The sequence below is a fragment of the Camellia sinensis genome, chromosome 1 (genome assembly GCF_055761805.1).
Source record: "Camellia sinensis isolate YWXY chromosome 1, ASM5576180v1, whole genome shotgun sequence".
In the NCBI taxonomy this organism is placed as follows: domain Eukaryota; kingdom Viridiplantae; phylum Streptophyta; class Magnoliopsida; order Ericales; family Theaceae; genus Camellia; species Camellia sinensis.
In genome coordinates, this window is record NC_138961.1 from 75306961 (window position 1) to 75328005 (window position 21045).

General features: G+C 37.6%; 1 protein-coding gene across 1 annotated transcript; it reads left to right on the forward strand.

Annotated features, from left to right (window-relative positions):
• The first annotated feature begins 20270 nt into the window (after positions 1–20270).
• Positions 20271–20720, forward strand: LOC145802757 (uncharacterized). Its single transcript, XM_082895542.1, has one exon. It carries the CDS (start codon positions 20271–20273, stop codon positions 20718–20720), a length of 450 nt encoding a protein of 149 aa, XP_082751668.1.
• Positions 20721–21045: the final 325 nt, after the last annotated feature.

Consider the following 21045-nt stretch of genomic DNA (forward strand, 5'->3'; position numbering starts at 1 on the left):
TTACGGATGTCATGAATACTTTACATTTATGGTCAACTGTTCATTAAGTCAAAACGTAACATATCAGGACATAGAGCACGCTTAGCAAGGACAGAGCAGTTTTCATTCTAACGTGGGTTACATAATGATGTTAAACCTTTGTTTTCATATCATAGATTATAAACGATCTCGAGTCCATACGTAACACAACAAAATAATCTTGGACTCATACAGGTATCATTATTCATGGACGAACATAAGCTCCATTTATTCTTAAGAAGTACATAATATACTGATAAATAACAGAGGTTTAACACTTGCTATTGACAGAACAAAAGGGTTCCAAAGTCATACCGACGTACGCCAATCTTTCCATATTCATAGAAATTCATATTGATTTCCACTTGTCATAAATGTTGATAACACTTACAAAGAACAGAGTGTTAGTGACAATAATTATCAACAATAAATAAGATGTACATTTCTACACTACTACTCACAGCGTTCAGGTGCTTGATCCGCCCCTGTAGCTGACCCTATACAATTCACATAATTCAAACATAATTCATCATAGTACAACACTAATCAATTCACTATGAGTCAACACAACATAATCTAATAAAGTCGATATCACTTAATTCATCAACATCATTTGTAATTTAACATAATTCAAAATAAATCCTTGAATTCTATTTCAACATTCCAAAACCGAGTTCATATCATCCATATCATTAATAGATTATTTCCCCAATTTTCTCTTCACATTACAGCCTGAATTACAATGTTCATAACAAAGTTCATTCGCAAATTTTAAACATAATTTTCAAACATTTCCAAATTTCAATTAAACTTGTACATATCTAATTCAATATCTCAATTTCATTATTCTACTTTCAATTTGGTCCAAATCATTGGTTATCATCATTAATCAACCTAGGGTTTCAAGAAAATATTGAAATTTCAAGAAAAATACAAACTTATTAACCCATTACTTTTTATTCCAATTTTCCCAATGATTATACATCTAGGAGTCACAATCCATCATTTTAACCCACCAATTTAACTTCCAACATCTCCAACTCTAAACCCTCAATTCTCAAGTTGGACATAATATGCTCAAAACTATAGATTTTGTTTGTATATACACAAAATTCCATAATTACATCCATGAATGCAAATATTGAAAGGGAGTAAGGACTCCTACCTCAAGATTCAAGCAAGAAAAGCAAGCTTTGAGAAGAATCCTCCACAATTTCGAATTTCAATCGGTTGAAAATGTTGACCCTTTCTTGTTCTCCATCCTTGATGCAAGATCCATGGTGGATTTGTTGAGAAAAGTGGAGGAAATCAAGGTTTTGGGAGCTCGGGTTTCGGACATGGAAGAGGGGAGAAAAAGAGAGGAAAATAAAATGTAAGAAATGAGCCAAAAATCTCGTTTTTGAGCTGCTGTCCCGCACAGCCCGCACGTGCGGCGCTATTCCCCGCACGTGCGGCTCTGCTTCCAGCACAGATGTAAAAACTTCAAACGGGTATAACTCTCTCATCAGGACTCCATTCTAGGTCGTTCTTGTGTCCAAATTGAAGCCCCGGAAATAAGCTTTCCAATGGTTCTAACCTCACATTCAAATTCAAAGTGTAGAAAAATAAAAGGGCAAATGATTGACGGCTGATCGTAGAATGACTATCCGAATTATATTCTTTAGTCCAATCTTACATTACCATCATACCACCACCTCAATCAATACCCCAAAATAGATAAAAACCTTCCCAATTCCAATAGATATACTTTAATTAAAACACATTAACGCCTAATTAAATAAGGATGACTTTTGGGGTCATTACACCAATACTCGACTCTGTAGGAAAGTAGTGAAGTCGCCGGCTCCGTGGTACCGGTCACCGTCCTCTCCCTGCATGAGGTGATCGATCAAGGGCCCGTCATGGAGGTTATCGGCTATCCTCATACCAGAAGGAATTGGATGTGGAACATCAAGATCATCTTGACCCTGGGTCTGGCGAATTAATCGCTTTCCTAAGTGATACACCCTGCCGAAGGGACCCTTAAACAAAATTCACATGGTAGAGGCCTCCCATGCAACAACATAAACATTCTCAATGCCTAAGGGATGCCCTCCCAAGGGTGCCAGTCAACCTGTGATCAAAAGATGCAAGGTAAGAATCAGATATCAAGGGCTGAAAAGCGGTATGGAAACAACATCATGGAAACAAGGAAAACAGTAAAAGATCAGACCTAGTGTCAGATTTTTTGTTACCCTATCTGCAGTGACGGTGTCAAAGAAGCGGCAGAAATAAGGGAAGTCAAGGTCTACACACTGGCGCCGTTCGAACCGGGAGTTATAGTACTGAGAGCGAGGTACTGACAACTCAATCGGCCTCACTGGGACTGGGGCAAGAGAAGTGAAATACGTGTAAACCCACAGCTGCAAGAATAGGAAATGCAAGTGAATAAGTGAAGGAGATGAAGTAGATATAAACAGGAGATAGAAAACAAAACAGAAAAGGAAGTGTGAGGTGTACCTTCCAAGCCCTCTAGTAGCCGCCAAGTGAATCCACCTTGCGGCGGGATACGGAACTCGTGTAATAGTACAGGGTGGCTAGGCCACCGCCACCCCAGTTATACTCCACCACCTATGGTAAATACACTAGCGCTCCCAAGATGTATAGCCTCACGATATTTTCCCAGTTCGCAAACAGGGTAGTATTGAGAAGATACATGAGAAATTCGCTGGTGTATTGAGTGACCTCCTCCGGAGTAGCTAGCTGAAGGCTGGAGAAGTGATGCGGGAAGCAACTATATCATACCATCCCGTGACCAGCAGTGTTTGGGATCACCCCAAGAAGATGAAGTTGTGCAGCTCTCCACTGTGCTATGTTAGGATCGAAAGGGATTGGACCGCCAACCTCGACCCATAGGCTGGTGAGCATCGAGAAGTCGTGTGGGGTCAGAGTCAACTCTTTGATTGATGAGAAATGGAACGAGTCAGTGGTGTCCCACCACCTCTCCACCAGTGCCTCGTATAGTAACGGCTCAGCCCTCATCTGTACTAGTCCTAAACAGAAAGGCTCGAAGCCAACAGTAACGACTAATGTGCGAACCTCTGCAGGGAGCCTCTCATACCAATGCTTGGGACCAGAAATTGACCCATAACCGCTAATCCTCCAGGCTATTACTTGTAGTGTGGGAGTGTTGTCAGTATTTGTTTTGTATTAAAAGGAAGATTTACTTACAAGGTTCAAATATGTTCAAAACCAAGAAAAGATTGCTTACCATGGAGGCATCGGCAGACAAATGCTCAACGGGCTCTTGTAGCAGGATGTCCTCGTCGATCCCTGGGATGACACCCTCGAATCTTAGAATATTACCAAGGGTTAGATCGTGTGTGCGGGGTTGGTAGGTGGCCACCTCAAAAGGCCTATCGGCCAAATAGAGCAACTCGAGCTCAGGAACAGGAGGGAGAACGTCCTCGGCCTCTATGTCCATACCAAGGACGACACCAATACCCACAGTAAGGTCTAGGATGGGGATCTCGCCACTAGCCATAGAGGGAAAACGAAGGAAAACGAGGGAAAATGAGAAAATATGAAGAAAAGTGAGTAGGTGAGTGAGATTGAGTAAAAATCCCAAAAACCTAAAACCCTAGGAGACAAAAAATAAAGAGGGAAAGGAAAAAACAAGAGAGCATGTGTAAGACCCTAACAAATATGTAAGAATCTAAGAAAAATCAAGAGAAAACTCAAAAGTCAACCAAAACAAGTTTTGCTCAGTTCAAAATGTAGAGGAATGAAAGGGTTTTACGAAAAAAATTCGCAAGGGTTGTTGGGTAACGCAAAGAGGGGGAAAATCTAGGGAGAGGGGAAGTTTATAAAGAGTGGAGAGGGAGTTTCAGATGTGGGTGTGTGCATATTGAAGGACCAAGAGTGTTTTAAGCACTCACGGGTTACGGTTTTACTGTATTACCCCTATGCCACCATCACAACCCGACCGGCTCCATTGGGGGCCGGCCGTGCTTCATTTGGGCCCGGTCGGCCCCAAATATATTACAGTTTGTGTGTTTTGTTTATCCCAATATGGGGAGGGCGGGTGGGTCTTATTCCAACTCTGAGTGGCCCTCAATTCAAAAAACAAACAAAAAAACAGTAAGAGAAAAAATAGCAAAAAATAAAAGAAGCAGAAAGAGAAAAAAGAGAAAAAAGAGAAAAAAAAATTTAAAAAAAAAGAAAAATAGAAAAAGAAAGAGAAAGAGTTTTGTTCCTTTTGTTTGTTTTTTTGTTTTATTTCGTGATTTGTTCAAATATATGCATCTTTCATAGGTATGTTATTTCCAATTAAGCCTATTTTCATAAAAAAATAAAATAGACAAAGTTGCTTTCACATTACTAATTCGAGCAAGGCTTCGATTGTTTTGATTTTACATATCTTTGTTTGGTTTGTTAAACTTCACGTTCAACTCTTCGAGCATTTCAACTTTGCACCTTGCATTGGGTCATCTACTTGAATTCATTCTCCGAGGCCTTCCAATCTCGCTCTGTCGAGTTTTGAATTGTTTTCTCTTTCGTTGATTCGATTTCCTCCTTTTGCATGAGATGCATTAGGTTATGATTTTCCCCAGTTAAAAACGTCAGGTGCGCCTGGTGTTCACACCACCTTCCCTTCTTTTGCATGAGATGCATTAGGATTGTTGTTTTCCTCAGTTAAAAACAATAGATGTGCCTGTTGTTCGCACCATCTTTCCTCCTTTCGCATGAGATGCAATAGGATCTTAATTTCCTCGGTTAAAAACAACAGGCGTGCCTGTTGTTCACACAATCTTTTCTCCTTTCACGTGAGACGTGTTAGGATCTCGATTTCGTCAGTTAAAAACAGAAGGTGTGACTATTGTTCACACAATATTTCCTCCTTTCGCGTGAGATGCATTCGGATCTCGATTTCCTCAGTTAAAAACAGCAGGTGTGCCTATTTTTCACACCATCTTTCCTCCTTTCACTTGAGATGTGTTAGGATCTTGATTTCCTTGGTTAAAAGCAACAGGTGTGCCTGTTGTTCACACCGTCTTACCTCCTTTCATGTGAGACGCGTTAGATTGGTGATTTCTCTTGGTTTAAATTGTTTCTTTCTCTCCGTATGCAATACAAAGAGATGAGTTTGTCGGTTGCACCGTCTTGTTAATTTCTTACTCCTTTCTGTGTGAGGCACGGTTGGATTTGCTTTGGAGCTTTTCATTTGTGCTGTTACTTTGCTATTGTTTATTGCATTGTTTTGCATGCTCATGAGTTTTAAAAAGTAACCAGCTTCGCGCAACATATAAGTCCAGCTTTCAAAATGTATCGCATTTTATATGTCTTGGTGTATTTTGCCCCTGAACTATGCAAGTTTGATTCCTTGCAAAGGGATATGTAGGCAATCCTCGAGTTCAACCAATTGTATTTTCGTTTTGCCGAAGTCTAACGGCCTCGTCAAATGGGTCGTCTCTAGGCTTTGACATTCACTCACGTCATTTTATGACTTTGAGCTCTATCAAAGAGGGGCAACTGTAGACAGCCTATTTTTGACTGCTCACAAGACTTGGGCGCTTTATTCTAAGCACTCGATGATGAAAGTTATGTTGACAATGGTTCGAATTCTCCAAAAAGGAATATGGTATTTAGTTCTCAAAACTCTTAACCTTCCATATCCAAGTTGTTTTTATACCTCTATACCACAAAAATCCATTTTTTAGCACCATGCCAACATACATTGAGCCTGAAACAGAGGAACAAGGGAACTACATTTGGGCCCAACAGTGCCTCATTGGGGATCAATTGTGCCTTTTAGGCGAGAAACACTGTTTTGGGTAAGAATTAGCCAACTGTCTATTCTTGAAGATATTTATGACCTATTTGGCTCAAATTTTATAAATACGAACTGATGCCTCAGTGTTGGGGGTTAGAAAATTTCAAAGAAGCCAAAACACCTTTGAGAGCTCCTTCTTTCTTTGCAAGCTAGCTTTGTGATATTATATCATCCTTGAGCTATATCTATACATCATATACACCCTTAGAGCTGAACCATAGAGCCTTGGTTGAGCCTTGAGAAGCATAATTCAACCTTGAGAGTGTCCTAGGGTCAAGTTTGGTTTACAACCAAAGCTTGCCATCTTCAAGAGGTATTAGCTTGTCACCTTTCTCCTTGCTTTCATTTCAATCCTTTGTTATCTTGTTCTTATGTTTTTGTGTTGTTTTGGATCTATTTCAAGTGTAGGAACTTGGGGTTGAATAGCTACCAAAGGTAGAGAGGCTTAACACCTTTTCTTACAACATACTTCATAGCTCATTCCCTTTGTTTTACCACTATTTTTCTTGGCTTACAAACTGCTTTTTAAAGTTTAAAATGGCTGAAAAACATGGTTTAGAAGTCTCAAAAGTGAAGGGGTTAGCCATCTCTCCTTGTTCTTGTTTACTAGTTTTGTGTTTCCTTATCCTTACCTATCTTTTTGTGCTCTTTAAACTTACTTTTAGCTACTTTCTTTTTCTTTTCTTTTTTTCTTTTTTTTTTGGGGGCTGTATAGGGCTATTTTAATTCATTTAATTATTTTATACTTCGAATATTTGCTTGTGGTGTTGTACATCCTCATGGCTTCGGTTGTTTAGGGCTTAGACACTGAGTCATTCGAGTCGATAGCTTTCTTTCCTCAGTTTCTATGTAAAGACTTTCATTTTTTGTAATAATCAACTTCGCGTAATCATTTCTGCACCATGCCTCCTTTCTTGGTTTTCTTTGTTTGAGAGCTATTTCAAGCGATTGATTGTCATTTAAGGCATGAGAAAGAGACCTCCTATGCTCAATGGCTTAACCTCTTCGGAGGTTCATCGCCAAGGTATAGTCTCTCTTTCATGCTAAGAATCACTACTCATTTGACATTTCTCTTCATGTAACGACCCCAAAATCCGTATCCGAAATTATTTTTATTTCCTTGTGGGTTAATGCATTTTAATTTAATGATATCTGTTCAAATTGAGAAATTATCTGTTGAGTCACGGCTTTCAAATTGGAATTACCGACCATTATGGGTTCAAAAATCAAAATTGAGTACTTGGGTATATTAATGGGAATTTTTAGAACTGTTTGGGAAAATTAATTGGAAATCTAATTTGTCTGATTCGTTAATTCACGTTTGAGTGGTTAACTTGGTACTGCAAATTGAAGGCCTAGAGGCTTCAGAAAGCAGAACATATGACATATTTATGATCAGCACAATTTTTAGAGTTATCTTGGAAGTTTAATTGAAATTTAATTTTGTACGATTTGTAAGGATGTGTTCGGCTACTCCTATATGTGATATGTATTTATATATATATATATAGATATGAGCCTTTATTTGGCTCAACAAAAGAAGACAATTGGGAAAGAGAGTCCTAGAGAAAGGGAGATCAAGAGAAAGGAACGGAGGAAGAAGGAACTTGGAGCCGAATCTTCTCCAATTAATTATCTGAGGTAAGAATCTCCTTCTAATTTCTTGACATAGGGTTGATACACCCGTGATCTCATGGGAAAGAAATTGAATTAAGGGGAATTATGTGTAATTGAGGGTGTTGTGTTGTATTATGATCTAGAGAGCATTATGAGCTTATGTGGAAGAAATTGAAGGAAGATGACTCATAATTTTTCATACGTGGCTTCACATCCTCTAATCCATGTTCATAAGCTTATCTTCTTGCATGATTTTGAAGATGAAGGATAAAACTCAATCTGTTATCATGTGTATTGATGTTGATTTCACCCTTAAATTCAAGATTTAGATCCTTCACATGAAACATTAAGTTTTGTTTTGAAGTTATGATGTTTATTTTAAGTTGTTTTCTAGAGTTTTGGGCCTTGATTTTCATGAATCTAAGGTTGATTTTGCAAAAGAGGAGAATCCCTTTCAAAGTAGAATTTCAGACTGGTTTTCACCCAGACCGCTCGAGCAGCCTGGTCCACCGCACGAGTGGCCAACCTTGTTTTGGGCCAAAATTCATTCTGTAGTTCCACCGCTCGTGCGGCCAAAGCCATCGCAGGAGCGGCCAGGGCCACCGCATGTACTGCCAAACAGGACATATTTTCTGATTTTTGTTTCTTTCCATTTTCTGACTTTCGAACCTTCATTTACATGGTTTTCACATCTCATATGTCTCCATATACATCTCATGAGCACGAAATAAAATAAGAAAAGAATAGAAATAATGGAATGATCGAATGGCGGATAATTGAATAAGGTTAAGAACCAACTGCGTGACTCAAATGTGTATTGAGAAATTGTGTTGTGATGTTTGTATTTGTAGGTCAAGACTTGAAGACCGCACAATCGGTTTTGGAAGCGCACTGTGAGTAATAGTAGTGTAACGATATGTTTCACTTACTTCCTGTGATTATGCTTTATGAATTATTACTTGTGAATGGACTATTGCATTGATATTGTGTTTGATTAAATTAACGGATATAATTGAATAATGGCATTGACATTGACCTAAGATCGTTCTGTTCCTATTAATAGAAGTTGGCCCGAGGCCATTATGATGTGAATTGTTCTGTCCCTATTAAGGCTGTTATAATGTGAATTGTTCTGTCCCTATGAATAGTACGGTGATAATACATGTGCCTTCTGTTAATAGTTATTATTAACGTTCTTTTATACACAAAACAACTATGTCGACTTGTAATAAACCATGGGGAAAGTTATGTGCACTATTGTGTAATGGTATTCTTATGAATCTGGGATTATTCTGTTTTGCTAATACTGGGCCTGAGGCCATTCTATATTATCTGTTGGGCCTAAGGCCATTCTATATCTGATATGGGCCTGAGACGTTCTTTATTATCTGTAGGCTTAAAGCCGATCTGTATCATATCTGGGCTTAAAGCCGATCTATATCATATCTGGGCTTAAAGCGGTTCTGTATCATATCTAGGCTTACAGACGTTCTGCATCATATCTAGGCTTACAGCCGTTCTGTATTATATATGGGCTCGAGGCCGTTCTGTATTACATGTGGGCCTGAGACCATTTTAAAATATGATCATGAATAAGATCTATGTATGGTTTGATATGCATATCTATATTCTCTAAGTCTATGCTCGTTTAACTCACCTCCTTACATTGCTATTATTCACTGAGCCTTGCTCATTCCATTTTATGTATATTTTTGTAGGTGAGCCAACGGACATTTACACTAGGGTTGTATTAAGGTTTGCTTGTCTGCCAAGTCACCTGGGGTATGCCTCCGTGTGGAGGCCTTTATTTGTGTTGGGAGTCATATAAATTATTATGTCTTATGTAAAAGTGTGTAAGATCTATATAAATTCTGTGATTGTATATGTAACTCTGGGAATGTCTTTAAATGCTTAAATTTAATTAAGCCATCATGTATGCACAAGCTCAATGGATGTTGTCTTTTATTGATATTGCTTTCGCTTAAGGCCCCGTATGTGGTTAAATATTATTCCAAAATTCTGTTTTGAGGCCTATGTACAGGCCGGTCATGGACCAAACTTTTAAGGGCGGGTTTGGGTCGTGACACTTCATTTAGTGGACTTCAATATAACTTTGGGACAAAATGATTAAGAATGGAAAGGTAAGTCAAAAAGGACTAATAAAATTGGCTTAAAATCATTGAAACCAACATGAAAAAGATGAATAAAATTGGTTAGATTTGGCGACGTTATGCCAAGTCCATCATGTCAAGAGACATCATATATTAATTTATGATATTTTGATGAATTTGGGGACGTGTCTACCTCCCTCTTTGAGCCTTCATGATAAAAGGGAGGAGTGGTCATCTTTCATTTTATTTATTAATTTTTTTTGTCCAAACGTGTTCGAAATCATCAAGCCATCAACTTGCGCCTATTGATGATTTTGGAACCAAATCCATTCTTCTCTTGAAGTTCCCCATGATAGAGAAGAGCAAAAGGGACAAACATGATTTAAAACTGCTTTGTCTACACTGTCTTCACCTTAGAGCACAAAAATATTGTTTTGCAAGAAAATAGGGCACGGTTGGCTATTTTTGGACCCAGTTGGGCCTCATTAGGGGCCGGTCGGGCTCCAATGTTTGGTAAACAGAGCATTTTGGCAGAAATAAAGGGCAGTGACTTGGGGTGAAATAGAGCAGTGGCACAGATGGCAAACAAAGCAGCTTCTAAAAATCGTCTTCATTGACGCGCTTGTGATCTTTAGTTGTTATAATTAATGTTCGTATTATTATTGTTGTAATTACTTTTCATATTATTGTTATAAGTATTCTTGTTATAATTATTGTCGTAATTATTATTGTTATGTATTATATTGATTATAATTGTCATCATAATATCATTGTTGTAATAACTTAGACAGTTAGTTAGTTTATTTATTATTGGTTTGGATTTGTAATAGCTAGTAATTACTTCGGACACTTGGACATTTGGACCCTCTTGCACGAGGGAAAAATATGTAATAATTGTGTATGTCTTCCAACCCCCATTTCTTTCTCCATTTTATTTACCCGCTTATAATGGTAGCATCATATTTATTGACTTGCATCCATTCGTCTTACACACATAAGGGTTCAACTCATCATTCTAATCAATGTCAATTTCAAATTCTTTGCTAAAATACGTGATTTATCCAATGTTTTGAATCGAATCAAATGCCATACTAGTAGTTGAACTTATTATTTGCATAATGTGTGTGTTGCATTTGTCATATTGCATTGTTTAGGAGCATGCATTTTTCTAATCATTTTGCTTTATTTGGCTTGCCTTAGAGTACTAGGTGAGCATTTCTTACTTTAGCATGTTGCATTGTATGTTTGTGTTTCCATATCAAGCATATTCCATAAGGCTAAGTGCTTAAATGATATTCATGTTTGAATGCCAGTAGAAGAAGGCCTTTTTACTTAAGTTGGAATAATTTGATCAAATGTCAATACGAGCTCGCTTTTTCAAGTGACATGTATTCAAACCACTCTTTTAAAACAAACATAAAATCAATGCATTCCAAATTTTGTGACTTGGTCTATACTTGTGTGCATCACTTAGTGAAATTAGACTAAATAACTGGAATAAGAGCATATAATGTAAATAAAAATCACATAATGATTAGTAGAGGCCGATCTTTGATCGGTTGAGTGGGGTGCTCAAATCATGACCTTCCCCTCTCATAACTAAGTTCTCGAGCTGAGACACTTTGGCGATGACAAACTAATGGCCTTTGGCACGAGTCACGGGTTTCCTAAATTTCCCAAAAATATTTAGGTAACGACTTTGAAATCTGGTAATGCAGTTCATTTTTTGGCATCTTTTGATTCAAACTCGATTTTCTAAAATGGTTCGCTGCATTTGGACTCTTTTGTGTTTATCCTTTTTACATTGCACTTGTGAAACTAGATTCAGAACCACAAGAGTCTGAACTGTAAGGCTAGTCGTATCCAAAAGGAGCACAAAAAGCAAGCTACAGTTTCTGGCAACTCTAGGTTTTACCTAATATGGAAATGGGAGAGAGAGAGAGAGAGAGAGAGAGAGAAAGAGAGAGAGATAGGGAGACAGAGAGAAATAAATCCATAATACTAAAATAAATTCCAAGACTACCTCTTTCCCATTGAACTATTCCAGCAATTACATCATTTTTTGTTTACATCTATCAACAAAATAAAAATAGTTCAAAAGACAGGAGGTAATGTAAAAGAAAAGAGGCAAAAGGAAAACAACTTCTCAAGGAGTGTCCTTGAATACGCAAAAATGAAATTCTAAATTTCCATACAAAAATAGCTCGAGGCTTAAATATATAACATCAAAAGAGAGCCTTCGTGCCCCATCCAAAATCTTTTCTCAAGCCAATCATTGAGGTGGTGCATCAACATAGTTTCCTAAAATGTGGTTAGTTTTTGGGTGAATTAGTGCCAGTAGGAAATACATTTAACAAGTTATGTAAATAATCAAGATGCATATGATCATGCTATGCACTTGTTTGGATAAAAATCATATTTCCCCTTTTAAAACCAAAAATGTTCAATACATGATTTCCATTCAAAGTCTCATCTATAACCATGGGGTGGTAAATCCGCTATGACGTCCCAAGCAAGAGTCGAAAAACCATATATACATATATAGAAAATATTCCTACATTTGCCAACTCTAAAAATGACGGGGCGATGGGCATCCAAAACCTTTTGCTCTCCACTTTTGCCGACTCTTGAAACGAAGAGCTTGTGGACACCCAAAATGAAGTTTTCCACATTTGTCAACTCTATAAATAGTAGGCTCATGGACACCCAAAAACATTTCCTACATTCGTCTGGCAATATGCACAAGGCAGGGCAATTAGGCACCTTGACTCCTTGCGTGGGTACCAGATACTACACATAACTGAATTCCCAAAAACATACTCAACTACCAGGACTCGTACGCTGTTTACCCCCTTTGACATTTTCCAAACATCCACAAGATGGTTAAATCACATAAGAAATTAGGTTGCACATGATGCATGAGTTTTCAAATAAATTTTCCCTAAGGTTTGTTTAATCCACAACAACATTCATAATAGTATTTGTCACATAATAAATTCTTCAATTTCACAATTTCATTATCTCTCAATCTCAAGGATTTATTCCCACAAGTTATGAAAAGTTCATATCTCAATGCCAAAGTAAACTCAATGCATTAAATTTCACCATTCAAGAGTCAATTGAACAAAATCCCCTTTATCAATTCAATTTGAAAACTAAGGTTTCATAAAATTTGGGGCTTTCCTCTCATTTGCATATAGAAAGTCAATATTCGTCATCAACATCAAAATCCACAATAACATTTACAATCTTTCTCAAAATTGTTACGCACAACCCCCCATTAGTTTAACAAACCCACTTTATTTAACAAATTATCTCATACATTATTATAACTAAGAAATTACCACATACATCTCAAACCGAGAATATAACAAGTTAAAAGTACCCCCACCTCGAAAATGGTGGCTAAGAGTTGAAGACCCAACAAGAAATTTGACAAAACACGATCCAATTGGTGAGAATCTTGAATCAAACTTGCTCCTCACTTTCCTTAAAGGATTTAAGCTGAATCTTTTAATAAAACTTGAGGAAATCAAGTGTTTTTTGGGTTAGGGTTTGGAAATGGGTGGGGGAGAGAGAGAGAATGAAGAGCTAGAAAAAGTGAGAGAGAAAAAAGTTTAATAGACTTATAAGCGTGCTGTTTTGACCAGACCGCTGGAGCGAACTTTCCATCGCTTGAGCAGTAAATCCAAGGCTCTAAAAGTTTTGTGGAGCTACAATGAAAATACAAGGAGCCAAAATTCTATGCTCGAGCAACCACTTCATCGCTCGAGGGGTCACACCTGCAACAGTCAAGATACTGGAAGTTTCGTATCTATGCTTGAGTGACCGAATGACCGCTCGAGCGATCACCCAGAACAGATTGTTACAACCTGCCGTCCTTAAGGAATTTCGTCCTCAAAATTTCGTAATTCCTGCCAAAACAACCGCAACAATTCCCAAGGAAAATGAATACTACATTAACAATAACTCCAGTCATCACAACATCGCCAATTGAAAACCAAAATCAAGTTAAATTCTCATCGTGACACAAAAGTTCACGTCTTTAAGAAATTAACACTTTCCATTACTCGTTTCCATAATTCAAGATGTATATGGTGATAAACACAACCATCTAACAAGATTACACATTATTAAATGAATCCGAATATTTCTCTCGGACCACAACTTCTCATTCCCAAGTAGCTTCTTCCACTCTATGATGGTGCCACAATACCTTCACTAAGGGAATAGTCTTACCTCTCAAAACTTATTCTCGGGAGTTTAGGATCTTCATAGGTCTCTCCTCGTATGAAGTGTTCTCATCACCCTCCAGACTCATCCAATCTAAGATGTGGGAAGTGTTAGGTTCATACTTACAAAGCATAGAAATGTGAAACACGTCATGTATCTCGGATAGTTGTGGTGGTAAGAAAAGTTGATAGACTATTTCTCCTACCCGTTCGATAATATCAAACGGACCGATGAACCTAGGTGACAACTTCCCACTTCACCCAAATCTCATCAAACCCTTGCCAAGCGATATCTTCAAAAATGCATGATCACCCACTTCAAAAGATAGAGGTCTCCTTCTTCAGTCGACATAACTCTTATGTCGGCTTTAAGCTGTAATTAGCCTCTTCTGAATAAGAACTACTTTCTCGGTGGTTTCACAAACCAATTCTAGCCAAAGTATGGGTTAATCCCCCACCTCGGTCTAACACACTGGTGATCTACATAGACGCCCCTATAAGGCTTCAAAAGGTGTCATCCCAATGCTAACTTGAAAGCTATTATTGTAGGTGAACTCCGCTAGAGGCAAGTGCCTCTCCTAAGAACCCTTGAAGTCTAATACACAAGCCCTTAACATATCTTCGAAATTTTGGACAGTGCGCTCGGACTAGCCATCGGTTTAAGGGTGGTAGACGGTGCTACAAGTCAACTAAGTGCCCATGACATTTTGTAAACTCTGTCATAACTATGCGGTAAAGCGAGGGTCTCTATCTAAGATAATGCTCACCAGAACCCCATGAAGCCGGACAATCTCCTTAACATAAAGTTTAGCTAGTTAATCAACCGAATCACCCATACACATAGCGAGAAAATGGGCCGACTTAGTCAGTCGATCCACAATAACCCAAACTGTATCATTACCCCTTTGTGTCCTAAGAAGACCCGAAACAAAGTCCGTAGTGATGTGCTTCCATTTCCATTCGACTATAGACAAGGGTGGTAACAACCCAGCTGGTTTTTGGTGCTCCGCTTTGACTTCTTGGCAAGTTAAGAATTTGGACACAAACAAGGCTGCATCTCGCTTTATACATGTCCACCAAAATTGATGACTAAGATCATGATACATTTTGTGCCTCCCAGATGTGCCGCAAGGCGTAAGCGATGAAATTCCCAGAGTACTTCACCTCTACGAGATTTTGGTACAAATATATTGGATACTCTAGTCAGAATGTACTCTTAACCCTTTTTCCTCCTTCCCTTGCGAGATTTTTTCTCTAATTTCCTTTACTTCTAAATTGCCCTATTGTGCTTTTGTAACTCATGTGACAAGTGTGGTTTGTGCAAGAATTAAAAACAAAGCGGCTTGCCTGATAGACTCACCAAGATGCAAGTCAAACTCTCCCAGATCACCCAACATCTACCACTCTCTCATGGCCAGAGTAGCAATGGTGCTCACAGACTTCCTACTCAAAGCGTCCGCCACTACATTGGCCTTTCCTAGATGGTAATATAATTCAAAATCATAGTCTTCCATGAACTCCATCCATCTTCTCTGATGTAGGTTCAAATCTTTTTGGAAAAATAGCTACTTAAGGCTTTTATGATCTTAGAACACATCAAATTTCTTCCCATAGAGATAGTGCCTCCAAAGTTTTAGAGAAAAAATTACTGCGGCTAACTCAAGGTCGTGAGTTGGGTAGTTCCTATTATGAGTCTTTAACTTACGTGAACCATATGCCATAACCTTACCCTCTTGCATCAGAACACATCCCAAACCTTCCCTAGAAGTATCGCAATATACAGCGTAACCCAATCCTCTATCCGGAATGATTAACATTGGTATAGAGGTTAATCTAGCTTTTAATTTGAAGAAGGATATTTCACAAGACTCACTCCAAACAAATTTTACTTATTTTATGGTTAGTCTAGCCAATGGTAATGCTAAGATAGGAAAGTCTTTCACAGACCGCCTATAATACCCAGCAAGACCCAAAAAGCTACGAATCTCAAAAGTATTCTTAGGTCATTCCCAATTTTGTACAGCCTCGATTTTTGAAGTGTGACTACCCCGACCTCCATATTATTTTATATATGATTTCATTTAGCATATTTGCATGATTATGTTGATGATTATCGGTTTGTTTGTGAATTATCTATTTAAATACTGACTTAGAATATCGAAATTGAAGCCCCAAACAGATTCAGAAATCAAAATTTACTAATTCAATAGGATAGTTGAAATATTTAGAACCATATAGTAAGTTTGATTAAAATTTGATTGGGATCAAAATAATTAGAATAAATTAATTTTAAATGATTAGACTTAAGCCCAATTGATTAGTCTTAATCCTATTTGATTAGTTAAGCCTTAATCCATATGTGTGTGTGTGTGTGTGTGTGTGTGTGTGCTAATCAAGTTTCGGGCTTCATTTCAATAACTCTTAAGCTGAAAATTGAGAAGAGGAAAAGAGAGACAACAGTTTAGAGAGTGAGGAAGAATTTAAGAGAATTTAAGAGAGTTTGAAGAGATTAAGCTAATCAAAATCCAAATTCGAACTCTAGCTAAGATCTTTACCCTTAATTCATGAGAATAATCCATGTAGGAAGATGAACTCACCAAGTTGTAGGACCATTTGCAAGAATTTGAAAGAGAATAGTTAGAATCACCATGAATGTAGTGAGTTTGAGTGAATTGTGTACATGCATGCATAATTGTCCATATTTGAACTTAGCTTTCTACAAATTCATACATGCATGGGATTTATACAAGTTATTTCTTTGGATTCTTCGTGATTTTACACTCAAATCTCATATAAACATGTTTTGTAAAGAAAAGAGTTGAGTTGCTACATGCGTAACAAAAACATAGTGTTTTGAACTTTTTTTTCGAAGAATTGGAAGAGAGTTGGGGTTCATGGCTTCATAATTTCCAAGTATTCATGCTTTATAACGTGTTTCCAAGCTTTTAAGACTGACCATGCAAGCTTTGAACAAGAAAAGGGTATTTTTGAACTTCAAATTCAAATTTGGAAAACCCAGAATTTGCCAGTTCGCTCGAGCGAAGGATTTTTGGCTCTTGGCTTAAGCGAACATCATAGGCATCCAATATTTTTTAAAGACTTTTGGTTGTTGGCTCGAGCGACTAAGTGTGCACATGGGAACTCCCCTTTGTTCATCACTTGGCTCGAGCGATTATCGAGCGCACATTTTGACCATCTAGTACATTTGCAAATAGGCCGCACCGCTCGAGTGAATTTCCTTATTTTCAGCAAATTTGACACACTTATAAGTGCATATTTGCATCCTCGTGTCCTTTTGGGCATTCTTTTGTATCATTTGACATCCTTAATCGTAGAATAAGTTAGAAACACAAGTAAGAGAATCAAATTAAGATACGTTATCTATTTCGAACGTGAGCTTCAATGTGTGTATTGTTATGCGTATTTTGTAGGTGGACATCTAAGGCCTATTATCGATTTAACCCACTATCAGTAATGTCTTTATAAAGCTATGTCTGAAATGTATTTGGAAATTGTTCAACATTTGTATTTTTGAATTCTATTTTGCTATTTATGAATGAATGTTGCTTTTGGATTGTAATCATGGCATCCATTAGTGAGACCCTTGCCTGAGGGAAACAATACCATAGCCCACTGATTAATAGGTCCTCGCTTGGGGGAAACAATATTATGGCCCATTGGATTAATTAAAACACAGAGATCTTTGATGTTAGACCTTAATGGTCCACATTGAATTATAGATTACTGATTAGCCCGTTGTAGTCCCATTGGATTGGCCCTTGTGGTCCTATTGGCTTCAGCACATTGTCTCTTTGTTACTTTATTAGATGTACCACGTAAATTGAATGATTGATTATTGCTATTGCAAAGAAGAGATTGATATGAACGTATTCTATTGGTTTGCTTATTGGCATGAATTGTTTCGGAAACGAAAGATATATTTTGTAACATGGTGGACTTCATTCATATAAAACCTTTGTACTGATATTACTCAGTAGGTTTCAGCTCACCCCTCTCCCTTATATATATATATATATATGTAGGTGAGCAAGTGGGACGTCAAGTTTAAGGCTACCTCGTTGTCTACCCCTATGAAGCCGTTTTGGAAGGTGCCTCTGTGAAGAGGCATGCTTGGATTGGAGAGGAGTCAAGCTTTGTTAGCCCATCTTTCATTTTGTTTTGTTTATTTGGATATTTTGGAACTTTATGGATAATGTTATATGAGGAGTCTAACTTTGAGATTTTGTATATAAGGTGTATGGAGTTTAAGGTGTTTAATATCTATGATTTCAGCATGTATGCACTGCTCAATGGTCTATTTTTATATTATGGTATTGCTTCCGCTAGGCCACATTTTATATTATGATTGATTTTTTCATTGAGGCCAAACGTAATCCGGGATTATTAGTTGGTCATGACTTAAACCTATAGGGGGGAGTTTGGGTCGTGACACAAAGAGTCTACGGTAATCCGTAAGGGAGACCACATGACCCAAAAGCATCATCTCGGAAAGCTTAAACTCACATTTCTCATACTTAGCATACAACTGGTGTTCCCTAAGCAGCTGAAAGACAATGCGGAGGTGCTCTTCATGCTCCTCAAATAAGAATATCATCCACAAACACCACTGCGAATTTATTGAGATAATCTCAGAAGACTCGATTCATTAAGTCTATAAAAGTGGCAAGGGCATTAGTTAAACCAAATGTCATCACAAGAAATCCATAGTGTCCATACCAAGTACAAAAAACCATCTTCAGAATGTCTTCCTTTTTCATATGCAGCTAATGATAACCTGATCTTAGGTCTATCTTTGAGAAACATCAGGAACCCTTAAGTAGGTCGAAAAGATTATCTATCCTAGGTAACAGATACTTATTTTTAACCATGACTCTATTCAGCTTGTGATAATCAACGCATAACTGCAACGAACTATCTTTCTTTTTTACAAAGAGAGCTGGTGGCCCCCATGGCGAGGCACTAGGGCGTATAAAACTCTTATCTAACAACTCTTGCAATTGCTCTTTCAAAACAAGCAATTATGTTGGTGCAAATCTATAAGGTGACATAGAGATGGGTGCAGTACCAGGTACCAAATCTATAGAAAACTCAACCTCACTGTGAGGTGGCAATTTGGTGACATTCTTAGGAAAAATATCTGAATACTCACAAATCACTCTAGGAAATACCCCCCGAACAACCCTACTTCCATCATTTACAATGGATGCAAGAAGAAAAATAAGTGTTCCTCGACTTTGTTGGTCATACAATGGTGGCAACCTACCATCGGTCCTATCTCCCACAAAATAGAAATAGTCCCCACCTACTATTTACACAATAACTCTTCCATGGTAACTGTTAGGCCCCTTTGTGTTGTCAATTCCATGAACAAACATGGTTTCAGATGTAATATGTGCCTGAGTTATTTACCTGACCACTTGAGCGAAACTTTTACTGCTCGAGCGAAGAAGTTGATCTCTCAGTAGTTTCAGGCGCCTGCAAAAATACTAGAAGTTCTGATTTTGTGCTTCAGCAAAGCTTTTACCACTCAAGCGAAGGCACTTATGGATCTCATGCACTTGAGTCACACCGCTCGAGCGTTCTTTGCGACCCTGTTCTCTATAAAGCTACACGGAAGTCAAATTTTAGGGTTACAGCTTCAAGATCTTATTCTCGAGGGTTAGGGTTTTTCTCTAGACGTTCTTTACTTGTTTCCTTTGATGTTTTGGTGAGTTTATCTCATGATCTAAATTTTTTACATCAAAGGGTTGTTTGATCATTCAAATCAAAGAGTTCTTGTTCGGTGGGTTCCGAAGATTCAAGCGTGAAGGCTTTGAAGGAGTTTGAAATAGCTCGTTGTCGTGGATTCGACGTGGGTGTTGTGGATTCAACATTAGACTATTCAATTCCAAGACGAAGGCATTAGTAACAGAGGCACAAATTGTTAAAGACAATATTACAAAGTGTTGGGTAAATTGTTTGGTAATCTTGTGCATTTTCATTCTTCATAGTGGATTGATTGGTGACGTTTCGCTATGATTTATTTTTATTTATTTTTATCACAATTGGAAGTGCTCCAACTGTGGTTTTTTCCACATAAAAATCGTTTGTGTCAATTTATTGATTGTGGAACAACAATCTAAATCACTTTTGTAGAAGCTAGATGATTTAGATTGCTAGTTTTGATTGTTTTGGGATTGTTGCAATTAAATCTATTTCAAACTACGAATCATGTAGGTTTTTCATTTGGTATTAGAGTAGGGTCACTCGTTTTTTTTTTTTTTTTTTTTTTTTTAATATAGGAGTGTGATTTTGTGTGATTTGTGTTAATGGATTTGATTCATAAAGGTAACTCGACCCATAGACCTCCTTTACTTGATGGGAAAAACTATTCTTATTGGAAAAGCTTGTATAAGGGCATTTCTAAAATCAATTGATGAGAAAGTTTGGCACTCTGTTATCTATGGGTAGAGTGAACCTATGGTTACCATCAATGGTGTCAATATTTCCCAACCAATTGATAATTGGGATACAATTGATTATCAAAATTCGAGTTGGAACAATAAAGTGCTCAATTCTCTATTGTGCTCCATCTCACCTGAAGTGTTTCGTCGTATTTGTACGTGTGATGTAGCAAAAGAGGCTTGGGACATTCTTGAAAATATTCACAAGGGTACTACTACTATTAAAAGGTCAAAACTTCAACATCTCACCTCCTCTTTCGAAACACTTTTTATGTGTGAGGATGAGATGTTTAATGATTTTTATGCTAAACTTAGTGACATCATGAATTCTTGTTTAACACTCAGTGAAAAAATCCCTGAATCTAAAGTGGTTGGAAAATTTTTAAGGTCCTTACCCTATAGGTTCCAATCAAAAGTGACAGTTATAAAGAAGGCTCAAGATGTTGAGAACCTGAAGCTTGATTAGTTGGCTGGAAACCTATAAACTTATGAAGGCTATTTGATTTCAAAGAAAAATAAAAAGATAGCGTGGCCTTTACTAGTGCTCATCAGACTGCTAAGAACCCCGAGGTAGAAATTGATCTAGAGTCCAAAGTGACGGCTATGTTTACTAAACAATTTTTTTTTTTAAATAAAGAAAAAGAAGCCTAATTTCAAGGACTCTAGCTCTAAAGAGAAGGGTAATGATAAACCCAAAGTTGCCCCGAAGAGTGAAAATAAGACTATGAGAGGACAATGAGTCAAGTGCTATGAATGCCAAGGGTTTGGGCATATTGTTCTCGAATGTCCTT